This window comes from Arvicanthis niloticus, chromosome 5 (assembly GCF_011762505.2).
Source record: "Arvicanthis niloticus isolate mArvNil1 chromosome 5, mArvNil1.pat.X, whole genome shotgun sequence".
NCBI classification, from domain to species: domain Eukaryota; kingdom Metazoa; phylum Chordata; class Mammalia; order Rodentia; family Muridae; genus Arvicanthis; species Arvicanthis niloticus.
The window spans coordinates 15113436-15134635 of NC_047662.1; the positions used below are offsets into that span (position 1 = coordinate 15113436).

The following is a 21200-nucleotide window of genomic DNA, read 5'->3' on the forward strand; positions in this document are numbered from 1 at the left end:
GAGCCCCTATCTCTGGCCGCATCTCTCCCGCCCCAGGATGGGAACAGACAAAAATCTCAGCGCAGTACCCAGTCTCTTGTTTGTTTGCTATGGAGTTCTCCATGCCGTGGGCACATTTTTTGCTAATTTTGTAGCTGCCTTTATCAAATGAGGATTCACAGGCGCCGTAGCCTTGATAAGTGGATTAGTCTCTGCGCTAAACAAGGAGGTGCGGGGCGTGGGGGCTGCGCCACAAAGATGTTTGTTTCCGGAAGAATGGAGCCTGCGTTCTCTGCCCTGTGCGGGGTGTCTGAGATGCTGGAAGGGCCATCTGCGTGCCTTGTCTCAGAGCTTGGAGCTGCAGCTTAGAACTTGCTACAGAGTAACCAGGGAGCCAAGGGGAGGAGCCGGGACTTGCTGGGGGTGGGGGGAGACTTTGGATGCTTTCCAGGCATATGATCCACCTGGGATCAGCATGTTGAACATGGGAACACCTGCTTGGGCTGCAAGACTCCTGTAGCCATCCGTCCCCCTCTTCCCTCTCCCCCTTCCCTTCCCTCTACTCTCCACTTTCCTAAGCCATTCCAAGAGCTCCACTGTGACTTGGCTAAGGGATTCAGGATTAGCTTTTGCAGACTTCCCTAGTGCAACCGCAACAAATTTGCAGGCCCTGGAACTCTGGAAGCAAGAGGTTTGTGTCTGCTCAAAGACTCTAGAATGTTCCTTGGGGGCTTCCTTAGCATTGGTGATCTCTGAGGAATGGCTGTTTGGAGTCACGGGGCATCATCTAGTCACCCCAGTTTATAGTTGTGAGTGCTTCTCTTGGAGACCAGGAGCATTACCTTTAAAATGTATGCGAGCTCATCTTTGCTGTTAGAGCTGGGAGACACTAGCATCTGGTCAAGTTGGCCCGTGGTCTCCGGGAAGTTCCACCATCGTTCACTTAGCCTGTGACTCTTCATGGCTTGTGATGGCCAACCAGATGTTGAGACAGAGAGAGGCAGTGAGGATTTCTGGGTGACCAAGACAAGTCACAGACATCAATAGAACCAGGGAAGACTCTGGAGCAGGCGTGCTCTTTAGAAGTCAAGGCAGGAGGCAGCCAGAAAGGTTTGCTGGGTAGGGGGGTCAGAAAAAGTCCCTGCAGAACCTAGAGATGAAATCGCATATATGAAGGACGGGTGCTTGTCCCAAATAAACCGTGAAGGCTTGTTGAGAAAGTGGGGTGGGGGACCCCTAGTGGTTCCTTTCCCCTGACCCTTCTTAGTGTAAGTGGTTGGGGTGTTTAGATCTCTACTCTGTGCTGGTTGGGGGGCAAGGGGAGCAGAGGTGCTTTGAGAGAGAAGGGACGGGTGGAGCGGAGTGTCGCAGGCCCTCAGCTGGTCCTTAGCCGCTCAGTCTCCCAAGCCGCCTCCAGCTGAGTGTGATTTTGCTATTTATTTACATGTAATTATTGCTATGAGGTGCAGATATTAACGCTGTCAAGAGCAATTTGCTCTGACATTTTTCACTCCCTCGGTGCCCCCGCCACTCTTGATGGGGCCCAGGGCTCTCCCAGCTTAGCCTCAGAGCACCCGCTTGGTGGCCCGGCCCAGAACCACCCAGCCGGCAAGGAACTGCGTGGAAGAGTTCACCGGGCTCTTCTGCGAGCCCATTAAGCTTTGAAATTGAATTTGGTCTGGGAGAGGGTGGGTGCTTCTCACCCTGCCACCGTTCTGCCAGCCAGGCTAGCTCAGGGCCTCCTGGCCCTGCCTTACACAGACAAAACTGGGGGGGGGGGGGAGTTGTCACAAAAGGGCCTGTGCTTAAGGGCAGGGGACAGGGCTAAGGGCTTAAGGATGGCAGAAGGCACTGGAGAGGATGGTAAAGACCTCAAGGGTCATTGTCAGAGAGGCAGGATGCCTCGGGCTTGGCCTCACGGATATAGCCTAAGATGGATGGGTCCACTCACGCTCTCCCTTACCATCTGGTGAGCCAACAATGAGTGGTGGCTGGGGTGACAGAGAAGTCGTAAGGTATAGAGAAGAAGGGGCTGGCCTGAGTTTCTCCCTCAGGACCCATAAGGTGGAGAACACCTGTTATCCAAGTGTCAGGAGGTAGCTCCAGGTCAGTGAGAGACTCTGACTCAAAAAACATGGTAGATGGCCTCAGAAGAGGAATTTATAAAGTTGTCATCCAGCTGGTCTCCACACCCATGTGTATCAGTGCATATGGGCACATGCAGAGAGAAGGGAAAGGCAAGGCAAGTGGCCCTGGGGACAGGTGGCTCTCTACTCTTGTCGTAAGGAGAGATTGCTCTGTGGCCAGTGAGGCCTCAGTCACAGTGGAGTAGGAATGGGAACTGGGCTGACCCACACTGAGTCCCTCCCATAGATACTAGGAAAGGAATTGCCTTTAGTTTCTAACTTCCGGGTTCGAATCCCAGCCCCCCCCCCCCCCCCCCCCCCCAGTGACTGAGTGTGTTGATCTACGTAAACTCTGTTTCCTTGTCTGTAGAATGAAATCTTTGTCGTTTTTGAAAGAAAGAAAGAGGGAGGTGTGTGTGTGTGTGTGTGTGTGTGTGTGTGTGTGTGTGTGTGTGTGTACATGCAGGGGTGTACAAACCAGAGGAGGGCACCAGATCCCCTGGAGTTAGAGTTATGGGGGTTTCTGAGCCTCCTGATGGAGCTGCTGAAGACTGAACTAGAGGCCCGGCTATGAGAGCACCAAGTGATCTTGACCGTTGAGCTATTGCTCCAACCTCTAAACAGCCATATTTTTTTTTTCGTTAGTCTCACACTTCACTGGGTCAAGGCTATGGGATGGATGCTGACTTGTCTTTAATCTGACCAGGAGCTGTCCACAGAAGGCTGCAATCAGCATCCCAGCAGCCTGCCCATTGGAGACAATCTGACGAGTGGCAGGGACAGGCCTATTTCAGAACAATTGAAGTGTTGTGCATCTCTGAGCTGGCATCTTTCTGGTTGGTGGGAAAGAGTGTCTTCCTACACATAGTAGGTGGGAAGGAGTGGCTTCCTGCAGACAGTAGGTGTATAGCAATGTGAGCCTGTCAAGTTTCTGGGGCCAAATGGAAGAAGAAACTGGGACCCATGGGTCCTTTTACCCTGCTGTGGGGAATTGGCCTTCTGGGCGAGCAGCAGGCCTGAGCCATCATGGCCATGGGTCCCTAACGCTCTGTGATGCATGCCAGCTTGTCTGCCCAGATACTAATGAGGCCTCACTGCCACCACTCAGTCCCTGCCACCACCAATCTTCATTCGTCTCTTTGACAATTATGAAGGGGACCCCTACACACACACCAGGGGCAACTGAGGCCCCCTCTCGCTTTCCTCCCCCTTCCCCTTCCAACCCCTCCTTCCCCTCAGCCTGGCCAATTAGGCCCCTGACACCTGGAGCCGCTGACAAACTGTTTCTGTCACTTGCTCTCTGTCTTTCATTAGGGCAGCGGAGGAGGGGGAGCGGGAGAGGGAGGGAGAAAGATGGGATCTTTCATGCTTAGTAAGGCCGGCTACATTAATTACAAAACGGCCATTTGCCGCGTGAAACTCTGCTAATTAAATTTATGCAATCATTATCTTTAAATAGTCATATCTTTCCCAGCGATCGGCTGGTCCCTTCCTTCCCCAGCCCCTCTGCCACCGCTGCAAGCAGTCACTCTAATCCCCTGGCCCTGTTTATCCAGCCATCGGAAGACGCTGCTGAATCTCATTCCCCTCTGTCCACCCCCACTCTATATGGACACCTCAAACCTTGGCCAGCCTAAGGATCTATCCAGGGAGGGATGGCTTAAAAACCGCCTCCATGTTTCCATATACAACCAGAAGTTTCTAGATATCTAGAGAGTAGCACTCTATCAGCCAAGTTATCGGCTGTATATATGTTCTTGACTTCCAGCAAGAGGTCATTCTGTCCACACCTCCAGTCTTGTCTCCCTGGCTCCTCAGGCTAGGGTGGGGTCCTTTGAGACTCTTCAGAATGAGGAGAGGGCACAAGCATGTCACCAGACCCGCTTCTTCTGATTTTCATTAAGCGAGCCTGGCACGTGCCAGGGCTGGCGTGGAGAGAAACAGATCCAGTCCGTAGTCCTCTCCTGAACTAGCTCATTCTGCAAAACGGTTGTTGGATGCCTACTGTGTGCCGGGCACCTAGTCTGTCCTCAAGCAGTTCCTCCCCATCCGAGCTGTTGTGTCTGGCCACAATAGAATGTCACGTGTCAGTGCTGAGGAGGTGCGGGGGGGGGGGGTCCGTGGGTGTGTGGGGAGTTTGTCATGTACACAGCAGCACACAGGATCAGCATCAGCCTGTGGCAGGGAAGAGTGTGGGGCTGTAGGAAAACTGAGGGTTGCCTCTGTGAGGTGAGGTGCCAGCCAGAAGGACCACAGCCTCCCCCTGCTGAGCCTTCAGCAGTCTCTCCTGATGCCAGGAAGACCTTCCAAATCCCACTTGCATCCCTCCTGATGCTGGCTCCTACAGGCCTCTTTCCCACTTCCTCTTTCCTCCAAGAGACCTTGCCTGCAGCCCTTACCCTGAACACACACACACACCAAACTTACAAGTGCTTGTGCACACCTGGGACGGACTCGCACATGTGCGTAAGCAATGTATCCATGTACACACAGATAAACAGTGCCATGCACAGAAACACGAAAAGATTCTCCTCGGAGCGTACAATACTCCCCTGCGCACATACGATCCTGAATACGATAGTCCTTTGTGCACATACATGCACACCCGATGTTCACGCATGCACACGGCTAGCAGCTAAGAAAACATGCACTCAGTACATACACATGTACATGCACATATAGCCCTCACACACACGACATTCACATCCATGTCCATGTGCAGACAAAAGTCTCTATATGATAATCCCATGTGTACACACATCCAGTGATCACGCATATACACGGCTAACAGCACACGTAGTATGCCCATGCACACGTGTGACCCATACATAGCCCATATACATGGAGTACACACACATACTGAGTTCCTGAGCTGTCTGGTAAAGTAGACCCCAGCACAGGGACAGAGCAGAGCGTTTGCCCCTTAGGTGATCCCAGACAAGCCCTGAGCTGCAGCTTCCTCATCGGCAGAGCAGACTAACTGTTTCAGAGAGTAGCTCCCAGCCTTGATCGGGAGAGGCTCTGCTTCAGCGAAGGAAGAAGAAGCTCACTGGAGGCTAGAGGGATGCAGACACCGGGGCTGCCATGTGAACATGGGAAGTGGGGGATGGGGTGCAGCCCATCCACACATAGCAATGGCTGCTGAAGGGGCGGGGCAGGGGAGACCTGGGAGAAATCTTGTTTGGAAGTTCCGAGTCAGCACCCGAAGCCCATTACAGCTGTCCACAGGGGGTGGAGGGGGGGTGTAGATCCTCTTAGCAGAGAATTGAGAGGAGAGGAGCAGTGGTAACTGGCTGCCTGGGTGGGGGATTTCTCGCTTGCACTAATCCCAGCTGGGGACAGGCAGGGGGGCAGCATGGGGCGGAGGATGCTGCTTGTGTGTGTGTGTGTGTGTGTGTGTGTGTGTGTGTGTGTGTGTGTTTTGGGATTGGAAGAGGATGCTAGAGACACAAAGGTGTGCACAGGGGAGCTGGGGAATGTGGAAGTGAGAGGCTGTGGTGTACATACGTGTGTGTGTGTGTGTGTAGTATGTGTGTTATATGTGTATGTGTGGTGTGTGGCATGTAGGGTGTGTGTATGTGTGTGTGTGGTGTGTGTATGTGTGGTATATGGTATGTGATATCGTGTGTGTGCGGTATGTGTTGTGGTGTGGTGTGTGTATGTGGTGTTTGTGGTGTGTGTATGTGTGATGTGTGTGGTGTGTATGTTATATGTGTATGTGTGGTGTGTGGTATGTGGGGTATGTGTATGTGTGTGGTGTCTGTGGTGTGTGTGTGTGTGTTATGTGTGTTATATGTGTATGTGTGGTATGTGGGGTGTATATGTGTGTGTGGTGTGTGTGTGTGTGGCATGTGTGTTATATGTGTATGTGTGGTATGTGGGGTGTATATGTGTGTGTGGTGTGTGTATGTGTGGTATATGGTGTGTGATATCGTGTGTGTGCGGTATGTGTTGTGGTGTGGTGTGTGTATGTGGTGTTTGTGGTGTGTGTATGTGTGATGTGTGTGGTATGTGTGTTATATGTGTATGTGTGGTGTGTGGTATGTGGGGTGTATATGTGTGTGTGTATGTGTGTGTATGGTGTGTGTATGTGTGGTATATGGTGTGTGATATGGTGTGTGTGCGGTATGTGTTGTGGTGTGTGTGTGTGTGGTGTGCTGTGTGTGTATGGTGTGTATAGTGTGTGTGGTATGTGTGGTGTGTGTGTGTATGGAGTATGGTGTATGTGTGTGTTGTATGGCATGTACCCCATGCCATTGCCCAAGTGACCGTGGCTGTTTGGGGCTACCTTAAGTAGCAACAGCAGTGATAGCTTGTAGGCACCTGGTGACCACTAGTCATCTGGGATATTAAAAATATTTCCAATACCCAAAGAGGTAGCACCAGTGGATGGCCAAGGAAGAGCAGAGATTGGACTGCATTCTGCTCCTTTGCCATGCTCAGTCTACCCTGATGGAGTGCTCTTGGACCCAGGGGTACCCCAGCTAAGCCCAGTCTGAGGGTTGTCTCTGGTAATTCAAGACATTTTTACACAGCTCCACCAAATCCTGCCTTCCATTCCTGGCCATAAAACAGGCATATCCCCATTCTGGCCTGGCCACTTTCAGAAGTCAGGGTGATGTGTTAGCAAGGTGGTGGGTGAGACAAGGGTACAGCTGGACCTGTGACCAGTTTTCTCTGTGCCACATCAGAGACTCCTTCATGGCCAAATACAGTCAGAGGATGGGGGTGGGGGTGTGTGGGCGGCAGTAAGGTCCTTACCAAAATGTGTGTGCAGGGATAAAGGGTGTTCTTGATGCTGAAGAAGGTCTTAAGGTCTGTTGGGGGTCAGAAGAGAGTCATACCGTCTGTGTGGCTAGATGTGGCTGTACCCAAGTATGAGTTTCTGAGCAGCCCAAGACTAAAAGACATCATAGGCTTGCCCCAAGTCCTCCCAGGCCTCCTCCTCTCTGATGATAACCACCACTGGCATGCCTGAGGGGGTGTGGTTTGCTGAAGTGACTGGCACCTTCTCCCCTTTGGAACTGTGCAGCCAACTTCTAGGGGGAACCCATCTCAGAGCAGAGCCAAGCCTTCTCCAGAAGCTTGGGGACAGAGCTGAAAAGGACACATTCACCCAGGTGGCTAGAGAAGAGTTCCCTTTGCTGTCTTAGGTTCACTGCCATCTCAGGGGGTTCTGGGACCCCTCCTTGCTCCTCCATTTTAACCCAGGTTTTAGCAGAAGCTTGCAGGGAGGGAGGACTGGCTGACTGGATTCTAGGCACATTCTCACATTAACCTTCCAGGACCCTTCTCCCATCATAGAGATGAGAAGACTGAGCCCTAGCAGGTTAAAGAACTTGCAGCAGGGGTAGGGATCGGGACCTAGTGGGGTCCCTGATTTGGTCTTGAGTCCCTAAACTAAAATAACTATTCCCAAAGCCAGCCACGGGAGCTTGCCTGTGGATGCAGGGTTCTGTTTACCTGTGTGTGGAGTTTCAGGGCAGCCTGAGACTACACAAGCCCGGATCTGGTAGAGTAGTTGTGAGTTTGAGGTCAGACTGGATTAGAGTGAGAACAAACACCCTCCAGGCTCCAAGAGGACCCCAGCTTTTTTGCCTTTGGCTGGTCTAGGGCCCTTGGGGAAAGGATCTTACTTCTCAAGGTCTCAGAGGAGCAGCTTCTAACCTCCAGCTGGTCACAGGGTTCTTTGACCTAAGGTAACCCCCCATTTACCTTCTCATTCCCAGGCCCCCTCTCCCCCTCTCCCCACCACCCAGAGCCTACCACACAGCTTTGGTTTATCTATGGCACCTCTAATTTCAGGTTTGTTCCCCAAGCCACACTGGGTTATCACAGAGGTTGCAGGGCTCCAAGCTCTGGCTCATCGGTCCCAGGCCCTCAGGCCAGCTCAGGAGCGGAGGGAATTAATTACATTCTCCCATCCCCTTTTAAAGAAGGGGAGCACATCAGGGCGTCCACAGAGGAGAGGTTGCAGCACAGAGGCTGTAGAAGGGGGGGCCCACCCCTGAAAGCAGCAGGCCTCTCCCCAGGGGCGGAAGGGGGTGGGTGAGGCTGGCCCCTTATTGATTTAGCCAGGTTCAGGCTGGGACTGATTTGGGGTAAGGGGTGGGGGTGGAGTACTGGGGGTGTGGGGGGAAGGGGGAAGGGAGGAAGAGAGAGGAAGGTAAGGCTGTCAGTCAGGCTGACAGACAGCCCCGAGATTTGCCTTCAGATAAAACCTTACAGATGTGGAGGTCAGTATTGATTTTGAGTTAGTAACGGTACCTTACCAAGAAGTAATACATTAGTGAAAGCAAGGTCACCAGGAAAAAGCAAACCCCACCCGGGAGAGGCCTCGGCATTCCTGAGGGGGTGTACATTACCGCATCAGACCAGGACTTCCTCAAGTTCAAAAGTGTGCAGGCCCAGACCTCCGCTGGGCCTCACTGTGGGTAAGATGCTTCCTTCCTCTGTGGCACAGAGGGACTTTTTGCAGAGGTCCCCAGGGCTCTGTACCATCAGGGCTGGAAAGACCCTGGGGAGCACCAGCAGAGAGGTCAGAGACCCAGACACAGACCCCAGAGTGGCTGCTGGCCAACTGTGTCAAAGCCAATGGGCCTCTTACTCCCTGGTGCCTCAGTTTCCCCATCTACAGACTAGGGCTAGAAAACCCATTTGCTTGGGGAAAACAGTGCAGTGACCTGGTACAACCCTGGCAGAGGTTTATCCTCTATGGTGGCCACCCGGGCTCTCTTAGGTTGTGCCCTGTCTGTTGCCTGGGAAGTTACCCTCCTGCAGATGAAATGGAGACCATTTGATCCAGGAGCCTCCAGGGACTCAGAGTCACCATTCACACCTACCCCAGATGTGGATTTGATTTGATGTTCCAGGCCAAATCCCATTGAGCAAATCCCATTATGGGAGAAAGCTCCCTGGGCCGAGCTGTCTGTGAGATGGCTGGGTCCATGGCCTTCAGAGCCATCAACACACACCCCCTCCAACAAAGAGCTTTGGAAACCCCCCCCCCCCAGTTCTCCTTCCTGTGTAGCCCTGGCTGTAGACCAGGCTGGCCTTGAACTCACAGAGATCCACATACCTCTGTCTCCCAAGTGCTGGGATTAAGAGCATCCAGAACCATGCTTGGCTTGAAATATTTTTTAAGAAGAGTTCATTATTTTCCATTTTACGCGTGTTTATGGGCCCGCAGGAGGCTGTGTATGCAGTGCCTGAAGAGACCAGAAGAGGGCACTGGATCCCCTGGAGCTGTAGTTACAGGCGCCTGTGAGCCACCTGATGTGGGTGCTGGGAACCAAAAGAGTCCTCTACGAGAGCCATCAGCCCCAACTCCCTCAATGTTCATCTTTTTAGCCGTTTCTTAAGTTTGCTAGGTGTGTTCTCACCGTAAGCTCTTTGCACTTAGAGATTTTCCCGATCTAGAAAGCCCTCTGCAGGTCTTCCCTGAGCCCACCCCTCCTCCACCCTACTCCCCTGCCCTGTGGCCCCATGCCTCCACAGTGGTGTCCAGTTGCAGAAGTTACGCTCTTTCTCTGTCTACATATTCAATTGACAGCTCTGAGAGGGAGCTGAGGTTATTCTTCAGAATGTCCTAGTGACTGACTTAGGATCGGGTACGTGATAAATGCCCAAGAAATAGCATTAGAACCCTATGTGTGAATTCAGCAAACACTTCTGAGCTGCTTGATGTAGGCGGCAGACCAGAAGCACACACTGAGGCTGCAGAGAATGACGGCACATACTTTGGGCCCATAGCAACGGTCCCATGGCACATTCATTGGATAATAAATGACTGCATGAATGTTGTCTGCCTCAGGGAATACGATATTGCCGGACCCAAGAAACGGGTCCAGCAGAGAAAGCTCAGACCACAAGAAGCCCTTGCTGAATGGAGTCCTTCAGAGTTCTTGAGTGACACAGTCAGGTCTGGCCACTATCCTGTGTGGATATCCATCACAGCTAATATGTGTATATGAGGTCTCTGAGGTACCACCTCCTCTCCTTACCTTCCTTCCTTTCTCCTTTCTCCCTGCCCACCGTCTTTCCTGAGCTGGCCATCTTGATAAAAGGCAGTACTAGAAAATCAAGTTGGGTCTCAACCTCCTCCAGGAGCCTCTTAAATGTTCTGAAAGAAGGAAAGGGGCTGGTGAGCTGATTCCTGGGGCCCAGCTTCCTTCAAGAAGAAGCAGGCTTTGCCTATTGGGGGCAGGGTGATTGACAGTGCCATCATTTAGGTGGGTGACTGGGATCTTGATTGGGAATCAAACACCACTGGGAACAGTGGGGTCTCCCAGACCTAGATCCTAAGTGTACCCTGGAGTCCCTGCATTGAACCCCATGGCAGGTTTTCCAGGCTTGAGACACCCATCTCAAAGATCAGAAAGACACAGATGCAAGTCAGTGCTTAGATGTCTCCACATCCTGAAGCCCAGTACCCTGCTCTTGGTCCTGCCCTGACAGAGATGCCAGGGGCAGGGTGAGTCTGTGAGCTAGGCAGACAGCACAAAGTAGTCCCTCCACCCAACCTCAGACCTCCCTTCAAACCCCTCCAAAGACATATAATATCTTTGCCATCTTGGAGGAGTCCACAGGGTTCCATCTAACCTAAAAAAAAAAAAAAATCCCACCAGCAGAACCTGTGGACAGCCTGCCATGCTCGCCCTTGGCTCTGGTTTGGACCAAGTACAGTTGACAAAGTTTAGGTATCAGAGGTGGTGTTTCATCCCCCCTTCTGCTGGCTCCCCAAGAAATGGATGACTGTATGACCCTGGGATGAGACCCTCCAAAGGGCTTGGACAAGCCAGCTTGGTCTTTGGGAATCTGTGGCTGGTGATCTTGGCCATGAACTGGGCCCTAGCCTGTTAGATCCCTGAATGCTGGCTATGAGGTATCGTGGAGGCATTGCTCTCCGTGGACCTCACTGTTTTTATCTGAGAAATGGGTTCTTAGCTCTGCCCCACATGTCTCCATAGTTCTCTGGATTTGAGACAGCATGTCAGTGAATGGCTAAGATGAGGTTTGAAGGGAGGGGCAACTGAGGAGGCTCGTGAGTACAGGGTCCTATTTCTGCACCTCTTAGCCAGGCCCAAGGCAGAGCATGTCCCCAGCAGAGATCCCCTCATCCTCCTGGCCTATGACTCAGCCACCCTCACAATCCTTTCCCTGGGACTTCAGAGGTCATGGGATTTCCAGGCTGTCCACACCCCCTCAGACACACAGCTGTTAGGTATCCAGGGCTTATAGAACCTGTGTGTCTGCCCTTGACCTGTTCTCCTGCCCCAGAGCCTATGCGGGACAAGCCACTGGGAAAACCATCTAGCCCAGGGCCTCTTTCCTATAGGGTGGCATCTCCAGGAGGTCACCGGAGGCCTGGGCCCTGCAGAGCAGGTCTTCTAGGTTCTACCTATTTGACCCCTCTGGGTGACTGTGCCCTTTCATCCTGTACAGTCATCACCTACACCATCAATCCCCACTGTCCCAAGAATTCTTGGTGGCAGGTCCCACCTTCTCCAAAGTTTCTTTGGATCCCTGGCAGTCTGGGTGCACTTGGAGGCTTCCACGGCCAAAAGCTGTCTCTATCAAATGTTTCAATGCTCTCTGTGCTTTGGGGGCCTTCACCCATTGCCAAGATCTTTCTGTTCTCTCTTCCACTGGGGCAGAGGCCAGAACTCCGCTCTGAAGTTCCATGGCCTTCAGCCTGGAGTGTGGGGATAGACTTGTCACCAGTACTTACTGAATGACTAAGTGAGCACCATAGTGGCTCAACATGCATTCTTCAGGGTGAGTTTGCAGAATCTGGGGGTGGGGGGTGGGGCGCACAGGCCAAGCAGGGTCCTGGGTGAAGGCCAGAGACAGCAGGGGCCAACAATCACAGAAAGGTCTCAGGGGAGCTGTTAAAAAAACGTGGGCCCTGGGCTGGCGAGATGGCTCAATGGGTCAAGGCACTTGCCACTAAGCCTGACAACCTGAATTCTATCCCCAGTACCCACATGGTGGAGGGAAAGGACTGATCCACAAAAGCTATCTTCTGGTCACCACACACAGGCACCCACACCCACAAAAATAAATAAATGAAGTATTAAAAGCACAGGCTTCGGTCTTTGGCAGAGCAGAGGCAGGAGTTCAAACTCCGGAAAGTCATGGATGGCACCTGGTCTTAAACACAGCAAAGGCGTGGGGTCATTAAACTAGGAAGACTACCATGAGTGTGCGTGTGCGTGTGTGTGTGCGTGTGTAGAAGGGATATCCCAGTGTGATGGGGGAGGCACGGCTCTCTAGCCACTGGAGGAAAGCTCTGTGATTGTTGAGACACCATTATCTAGTTAGAGCACTGAGGAACGCATGCCTCGGTTCACATTAGTTCATCCGTTCATTCATTTGCCCTTTTAGCTGATAGGCCTAGGTATCCATTAGCTAGTGAGTGCATTTGCTCATTCATGCATTCGTTCATTCATTCATTCACCCCTTCAGCTGACAGCTCCGTGGAGCCTTTTATCTAGTTAGTCAATTTATCTCATGCATGTGTGCATTCATTCATTCAGTCTGTCAGTCCGTCAGTCCATCAGTCAGTCAGTTAAGCATCCCTGATAGGCTGTCTGTGCCCTCTATCTAATTAGAGCCCATTCACTCATTCACTCATCCATTCATTCACTCTGTCATTCACCCACTGATTCATTCATTCACTCACTCACTCATTTACTCACTAATTCATTAACTCATTCATTTATCCACTTATCCCTTCATTTATTCACATATTCATTCACGAAGTCATTCATTAATTCATTCATTCATTAATCCAAGTGATAGATCAAGAGCCTTGTATAGTTAATGCATTTGTTAATTCACATATGTATATACCCACTCATTTATGCATCATCCATTTCGTCAGTCTCTCAGCTGATAGTTCAGGATGCCTTTTATGAAGCTAGTTCATTTATTCATTCATCCATGCATCTGTTGATTGATTGATTGATTGATTGATTCATTCATTCATTTTGCTGATAACTTCAGGGTACCTCTTATCTAGCTAGTGTACTCAATAATTTGTTCTGCTGATGGGTCCGGGATCTCCCTTACGTCATTAAGTTATCATTCATGTTTGTGGGCATTCATTCAGCATTCATCCATCCAGCTGATAGGTCCAGGATGTCCCTTGTGTACTTAGTTCTTTCATTTCTGCCTTTATCCACTAGTTTTTCATGAATGCATTCAGCAGAAAACAGAGGTAACCCCTCAAACTAGGCCATAAGGGGCGAGGAAGTAGCAAAGGGCCTGCCCTGCTTCTGGAGCTCCTGCTGGGGAAACAGCCCCTTGGGCTCGCACATGGGCAGGAAAAACACTGGAGATGAGCTTCCTTCCCTCTCCCACACAAGGCTGTGACATTGCTGAGGTCTGCCCTGGGTCTGCGTGTGTAGTGTGCACTCACTGAGCTGCCCGGGGCCGATCCCTGCATGTTAGTGCTCTGGGGTCCAGACTCTGGCACTGCCTATCTCTCCTGCAGGTGATGAGTATTCTCAGCAACCCGAGCGCGGTGCCTCCACAGCCCCAGGCCGACTTCTCCATCTCCCCGCTGCACGGAGGCCTGGACTCTGCTTCCTCCATCTCCGCCAGCTGCAGCCAGCGGGCCGACTCCATCAAGCCAGGAGACAGCTTGCCCACCTCCCAGTCTTACTGCCCACCCACCTACAGCACCACTGGCTACAGTGTGGACCCTGTGGCTGGCTACCAGTACAGCCAGTATGGCCAAAGTGAGTGTCCCCCTCACTGCCCATCTCCAAGGGGACTGACTTATTCCTGGGCAAGGCGGTGGTCAGGGTGGAGGGTATCGTTTTTCTTTAAAAGAATTTTAAATTATCTTATTATTTCATGTGTATGAGTGTTGGTGTACCATGTGCATGCAGTGCCTGCAGGGGCCAGAAGAGGGCATCAGATCTCCTGGAACTGGAGTTGCAGATAGTTGTAAGCCATTTTATGGGTGCTGGGAACTAAGCCCAGGTCCCTGGCAAGAGCAGCCAGGGCTCTTAACTGCTGAACCATCTCTTGAGTCCTCTTTTAAAATTCAAAGTTGTGTGTGTGTGTGTGTGTGCATGTGTGTGTGATATGTGTGTGTGTGTGTCTGTGTGTGATGTATGTTGTGCATGTATCTGTATGTGTGATGTATATGCACATATGTCTGTGTTTGGTGTGTGTATGTGATGCATGTGTGTGTGTGTCTGTGTGTGTCTATGTGTGGTGTGTGATGTATGTTGTGCGTGTGTCTGTGTGTATGATGTATATGCATGTATGTCTGTGTGTGGTATGTGTATGTGATGCATGTGTGTGTCTGTGTGTGGTGTGTGTGTAATGTATGCTGTGAATGTGTCTGTATGTTTCTCTCTCTCTGTGTGTATGTGTGTGTATGTATGTGAGTGGGAGCACATGAGTGGGGGTCAGAGGACAATTTGGGGGCATTGTTTCTTTTTTACCTTTACATGGGTTCTGGGAATCAAATTCAGGGTCACTTTCCAGGTGTGAAAACTGAGGACCAGAAAGGAAGCAGAAGTGACCTAAGATGTTCTGAGCTGGTCATCAGATGCAGTGGCTCACCTCTTGGTGAGGACACTCTACCCACGAGCATGGACTTGTGTATACACACACACACACACACACACACACACACACACACACACACCACTTCAATCCCAGGAGCCACAAATGCCCCTAAAATCTCTTGAGACCACACTTTGTAAGGAGAACGGGCAGGCTTCTTTTCTCAGCATATTCTGTCTCACCCAGTATACCCAGATCACTGTTTGACACAATCCACACACGATGCCCAGGAAATCCTTTGTATTCTTTTGTTCAGACTCTGTTTTTGAACCCCAGTGGTTTTTGTTGCTGTCCATTTGGTGGTATTGGGAATCGAACCCAAGACCTTGCCCAAACTAAAGATGAGGACTGCCACCAAGCTCCATCCCCCTCTACTTAATTTATATTTGAGACAAGGTCCACTAAAATGTTCATACTGGCCTGAACTCACTCTGTAGCTCAAATGGGGCTTGAATTTACCATCCTTCATCAGTACTTAGAACTCAGGGAGGTACCATTGGGACACAGTGCTGCACATCCAAGCCTTTCTAAACAGACTTGTAAGCTTTTCAACATGAACCAAATAAATTAAAGGTCAGCTTTTACATTTATTTGAATGACATAAAACTAGGTAAGCATCTGAGAGTCTGCTTCCCATGGTGCTAGGCACAGGTCAAGTGTGGGACAGCAAGCAGCATGTGGCATGAAGTGGGGGCAGTACAGTGGGGGGGGGCCTGCTCCCCCTCTTTCCCCTGTGCATGGCAATGCAGGGGGATGGCTGTGTCCAGAGCTCTATTCTCTGTATGACACTCCTCTCAAGTCTCCAGGGTCCCACATACCCACGCCAGCCATTGTCCCCTTGGTGTCTTAGCTTGATATAGCAACAGCAGACTCTCAGACCAACAGCTGGGCAAGCCAGGCTTGGCCACAACCTCTGGCTGCCGGCTGATGGGGCCAGCAACAGGGCAGGCCCAGACAGAACGGGAGAGCCAAAGGTCACAAGGCTGCCCTCCCGCCACCTTCCAGCAAAGGCCTCACCTGCTGGTGTCAAACTAATCAGGAGAGTGTGTGGAGAGAGTGGGGCCTCCAGCCTGAGGGCACCCTCTCCAGCTGCTGCCTGGTTCTGCTACACTGACCTCTGCTTCCTGAGGTTCCCATCCCACTCTAACCTCATGGCCTTGGCCTCCACGGTTAAATGAGGGACAGCTGTGTGGGCCTCTACCTCCCATGTGCCTGTGTGCAATCGTGCATGCATGTATGCAACATGGGGTTTTTACAGTCCAAGTGTCTGTGCACACACTGTGTGCAAGCGATATAGCAGCTGCAAAGTGCCCACATCTTTCCAGATAAGTGAGTTGTCTGCACTTGTGTGAGCGTGTGTGTGTGTGTGTGGGGTGGGGGGCGGTAAATGTGTGCTGGACATAAGTGTGTGCATTTATGTGTAACTGTACACGTGTACATACAAATCACAGTTCCTTGTACACATTGCATATGTGTATATGGCTTTGTAGGAGCACACACGGACACACATAGATGTGAGAGTATGTGGTGGAAATATGCACACATGTTTACATTTTCATAAGTGGGTTCTGATAGGCCGATGTGTCTATATGTGTGTGTGTGTGTGTGTGTGTGTGCGCGCGCTGGTGTGTGTGTGTGTTTTGAATGTGTATGACCAATGTGCGGATAAGTGTGGTTGTGTGCACATGTCTGTTTTGGCATGTGCTTGTACTTAAAGGTGTCTATGATTAGGCATGCTTGGGTGATTGCATGAACATGATATGCGTGCCTGGCTGTGTTCATACGCTGTGCCTGGGCATGACTGTGTATGCAGTTGTGTGTGTGCCCATGAGTGTGCAGGACCACGCATGTGAATGTGTGCGTGGGAAGCACGGCTCTACACGATCATCTGTGAGCAGAATGCATTAGTGTGCATGGGGTCCTTTCCACGCGGTCCCTGGTTGACCCCCTGACCTAGCGCATGTTCTCAGTCCAACACAGGACACACATGCTCTTGATAAAACATTTGAGAGCAGCAGAGGCAGCGTGGCCGGCCCCGGGCAGGCGTTAGTCACACCCGGAGCCTGGAGCCCCTGCCCTGCTCCAGGGCGCCTGCCCAATTCGGAAATAAAATTAACCCCAAAGTCAGCATGGGGGTGGTGGGGGAGGGGGATCAAAAGAGAAGGGGCCCAGGAGGCCAGAAAGGAGAGGCAGTTGCCCTCCCTCTTCTTCCTCCCTCCTCCCCTCCTTTCTCCGCTCCTCCTCCGTTACTGCAGGGAGAGCTCAGGGCTCCTCTAGGGCAATCTTGTCTCCAGCCCTACCCACTTACTGAGGCATTTCAGCCACCATGTGTCACCATGGCACAAGACACACAGTCAGCTTCAGCTTTCCCACCTGCAGGATGGGTCTGGGGATGAAACACATCCTCTCGGCAGTTTCCGGTCACACTGCCTTCTTTTCTGTTGACATTCTGGGGCCGCCAAAGGACATGTCACATTTCCATTAACCACCAGCCATCATCCCTGAGCACACATAAGGCCAGGTTCTCTAATAAGCTTGAAAAATCACACATCCTGGACTCCTCTGTGTTGGTCCTGTCACCTGCTGCCTCCTGTCCCATGTTCAAGTTTAGCCCACACAGTTCTGTGTGAAATACGTACTCCTTGTTCACGGAGCTTTCATACCCCCTGGTCCTCAATTTGTTAGGCTCAAAGAGGTAGAGTACTGTTTCCAAGGACACACAGCAGAGCAATTGTGATTCAGCTTCCTTACCTCAAAGCACAGGTTAGCCAGTCTTGGAAAGACACTTGGCACTGATAGGTACACACTCTCCTGTATGCAGATGTGTGTGTGTGTGTGTGTGTGTGTGCCACTGAGCATGTGCAGAATCAAGGTGTAACTCGCTAAATGCGTGTGCAGGTAGAGAGGAGAAATAATTGTTAGTTTGGAGTTCCATCTCCACTGCTACACAGAACTGTGTGCGTGGCTCTTCTCGCCGGCTTTTACAGAAATGGCACCTAGAGAAGTTACTAGAGAGTTGATGGGCAGGGTGGCCACACCTACATCCTGGTCTTCAAGAGCCATTTCAGGTGTGTTTGAAACACACACGTCACCCAACTCCTATGCAGCAGGCCCCGCCCCCGGCTCCTAGGGCCTCTCACCTTCCCAGAGATACCTTCGCATCTTCCGACTCTGGCCATGTCCATCCATCTGCCCATCTCTAACTGTCCCTGGAGTGGGTGGGGGCAGGGGGCAGGGATGGGGCACATGGTAGATTAATATGGCCCCGGTGTTCCCAGAGGCCAGGGCCGTCCTAATGATGGGACTGATAGAACGCCGAAGTGTGAAGAGAATTTTAATAGATCTGACAACTCTAATAAGAATTTGTGTCTGGAAGGGTCCTCCTCTGGGGCCGCGCTCTGACGAGCGACTGATGGCTGGGATCTGTTTACTCGTTGGCATTGCTGGCCCAGCTCCTGCCAACTCTTGATTAATGTAATTGGAGACGTTCGGAGCCCAGGCGGGGTGTGAGGCAGGAGAAGGGAGACAGAGGGACAGAAGGACACCAAGGGCTGTTGACAGAGTCCCTAATGAGAAATGTCACCTTCCTGTCTTCTTGCCCAGACTTTTGGCTGTACCCGAGGAAGAGGTGAGCAAGCCCTACAGTTGGCCCACTGGGTGCTTTGGAATTTGTGGGGGGCGGGGGTTCAGCAGGAAAGTTTGGCTTCTAGGTGCTTCCTTGCCTACCTCAAGGGGGGAAAGCTCCTACTGAGTGCTGGGGGAAGGTAACCAGGGAAGAGGCACAGAGTGGCTAGAGGTGCCAGAGAAACGATTCTTTATTCTGTTTTCACTTTATTTGTGTATGTGTTCGTGTGTGTATGTGTTCATGTGTGTATGTGTTTGTGTGTGTATGTGTTCATGTGTGTATGTGTTTGTGTGTGTGCAGTTGTGCCTGTGGGGGTCAGAGGTCAGGCTTAGGGCTCATCTTTAGACACTATCCACAGCATCTCTCACTGGCCTGGAACTTACTAAGCAGACCACCAGGCAGGTTCTCTATTGAGCCCCAGGGATCCAGACGCCTCTGTCTCCCCTGTGCTGGGGTGCAGACACCTCTGTGTCTGGTTTTTCTGCATGGGTTCTAGGGATCCGCTTTTCACATTTGAACAGCTTTGTCAATGGCGCCATGCCCCTGGGTGTCCATGGGTAACTCTGGGCTGGCGACTGTTCTGTACCTCAGTTTTCACATTTCTCAAGTAGAAACCCTCCTGCCCAAGGCACAGAACTCACATTCCTCTAGTATACAGTAAGTGCTGACCAAGTGTGGGCTCTGCTTTTGCTCTTATCATGGCTCTGCGATGGACCTCTTAGCCCACCACAGTGGTACAGTCAGGGCCCAGCATGGGGTAGACTGGGGCAAAGTAAACCACAGCTCTTAGTAAACCTTGCCTGAAGTGGAAAAGGCTCAATGTGGGCATGATGGGCAAAGGGCTGCTGGTGAGGCCCAAGGCTATGGAGCTGTCCCCAGGCTGCCAGGGTCTGAAAGCATAAACATGACAGTGTGGCCAGAGCTTCAGCTAGAGCTGGGAACTCCCCACTCCCTACTCACAGCCAGGCAAGGCTGGCCACAGCTGCCTCTGCTCTGCTACCTGGGAGCCTGAGACTGAGTGATGTCACAGACTGTCCAACCCAGGAACCCAGCACAGAACTTTCCTCCACCTACCCACTGTGAGCCTGGCTGGGGAGGCACACACAAGATTCAAAGACACCCCAGGACATTTGCACAGCCTTTAGGAGTTGAGAGGCTTGTCCTGAGCCTTCTGTGACAGCATGTTTAAAAACATTATCTGGACCCCAGTTTTCAAGTAGGTAAGCGGACATAAAGGAAGTTGGTTTGCTCAAAACCACATGGCTGGGAATGTACCCAGGAATGACCACACCTTTCTCTATGCCACCGCCAAAGGTCACATTTATTCTGGGCCTAAGCTCACAAGCACTACACTCTGCCGTCAGACTATGTGTATGGATTCTATTAACTTTCCCTGTACTCTATCCCATGATATAAACAAGGAAACTGAGGCTGAAGTAGTGTGCTTCAGGTCACACTCAAGGGTGGCAGGCATGGGGTTTAAATCCAGGACAGCACCGGGCAGTGGTGGCGCACGCCTTTAATCCCAGCACTTGGGAGGCAGAGGCAGGCGGATTTCTAAGTTCGAGGCCAGCCTGGTCTACAGAGTAAGTTCCAGGACAGCCAGTACTACACAGAGAAACCCTGTCTCGAAAAACCAAAAAAATAAATAATAAATAAATAAATAAATAAATAAATCCAGGACAGCTATTGAGACTGTCCTTCTGGTCTCCTTGACCTAGCCCTCAAGCTGTGTCCCCTGCCTCCTGGCTCTACCTCTGCCTGCCCTGCTTTAAGCAGAAGATGCCAAGCTTGGGGAAGCACAGAGACAGTCTACAGGGAGCAGGTAACAGAGGGAGCCTTGAGACTCTTCATGCATAGCTTTCTGTCTTCCCCTCCGACCTCTCTGTGCATGAGGATCCTGTGGGGGTGCACTGGCTACAGTCACAAGACCTAAAGGTAACATCCCGCACCCTGAGAGGCCTTGGCCACATTGCCTGTTCTGTGCCTTTGTCAGGAAAGATTTCTGCTAGAGCTTCAATTAGGACAGATTCAAGTGCTTTACAGGCCGGCAATTGTAGCTGCACATGACACACCTGTGTCTTCCTCAGGTGAGCTCTTGTTTGCAGGACTATGCATGCATGGGTGTTCCCACTTGTGCATCTGTTTACAAGGGCAAAGGGCTCACACAGGTATGTGTGTATGCTTGCTGGTATATGTGTGTACATTTTTGTGTGTGTGTGTGCGTGCACGCATACACACATCCTAATAGGCATGAATAGGTATTGTTATGTATGAACATTAATGTTATGCTCAGCATAGCCTTGTGAAGATACTCATTTCTCCTACACACACACACACACACACACACACCTCACGTCCACACACATCCCCACCAATGCTAACCTGTCTTCTCTGGAGCTGACAGGCTGTGGGTCTCAGCTCTTGTGTCTTCTCCCGAAGGCCTTCTTGGCTCACTTGCAAAAGCCACTTTGGCTCTTGTGCAAGGACCCTGCTGTGCCTCACGCATGCCTGCATGCAGGGTCCAGCAAAGGCAGAGACCTTCGTCCTCAGTGTTACCTGGACTCACTCAGCTCTGTTCACTGGCCAGGATATGCAAATGGATTGAGGGAGGGAAGCGTAATTCTCTAAGAAAACTGGGATGTGTGGGTGTCCTTCCCTGCAGAGGCAGCAAAAGAGCTGACAAATAGTAAACATTGAGTAAATATTTGCTGAGAAGCTGCAAAGGAGATTGGTGAGGGAAAGAGGGGTGGAAGAAGGATGGAGGGTGTTTTCATTTTATTTTTGTTACTGTGTCAAATACCCTGACCAAAAGTAACTTAGGGAAGGAAGGGGTTCATTTTACTTACAATGACATGTTACAGCTCATGATAACAGGAAGTCAG

At 51.3% G+C, this 21200-nt stretch overlaps 1 protein-coding gene across 1 annotated transcript in view; it reads left to right on the plus strand.

Annotated features, from left to right (window-relative positions):
* The window catches only part of Pax7 (paired box 7), a 98997-nt gene that overhangs the window by 73074 nt on the left and 4723 nt on the right, over positions 1-21200 (plus strand). Inside the window, exon 8 of the mRNA XM_034503145.2 lies at positions 13603-13849. Coding sequence (XP_034359036.1) covers positions 13603-13849 — 247 coding nt within the window. The remainder of the gene's footprint in view (positions 1-13602; positions 13850-21200) is intronic.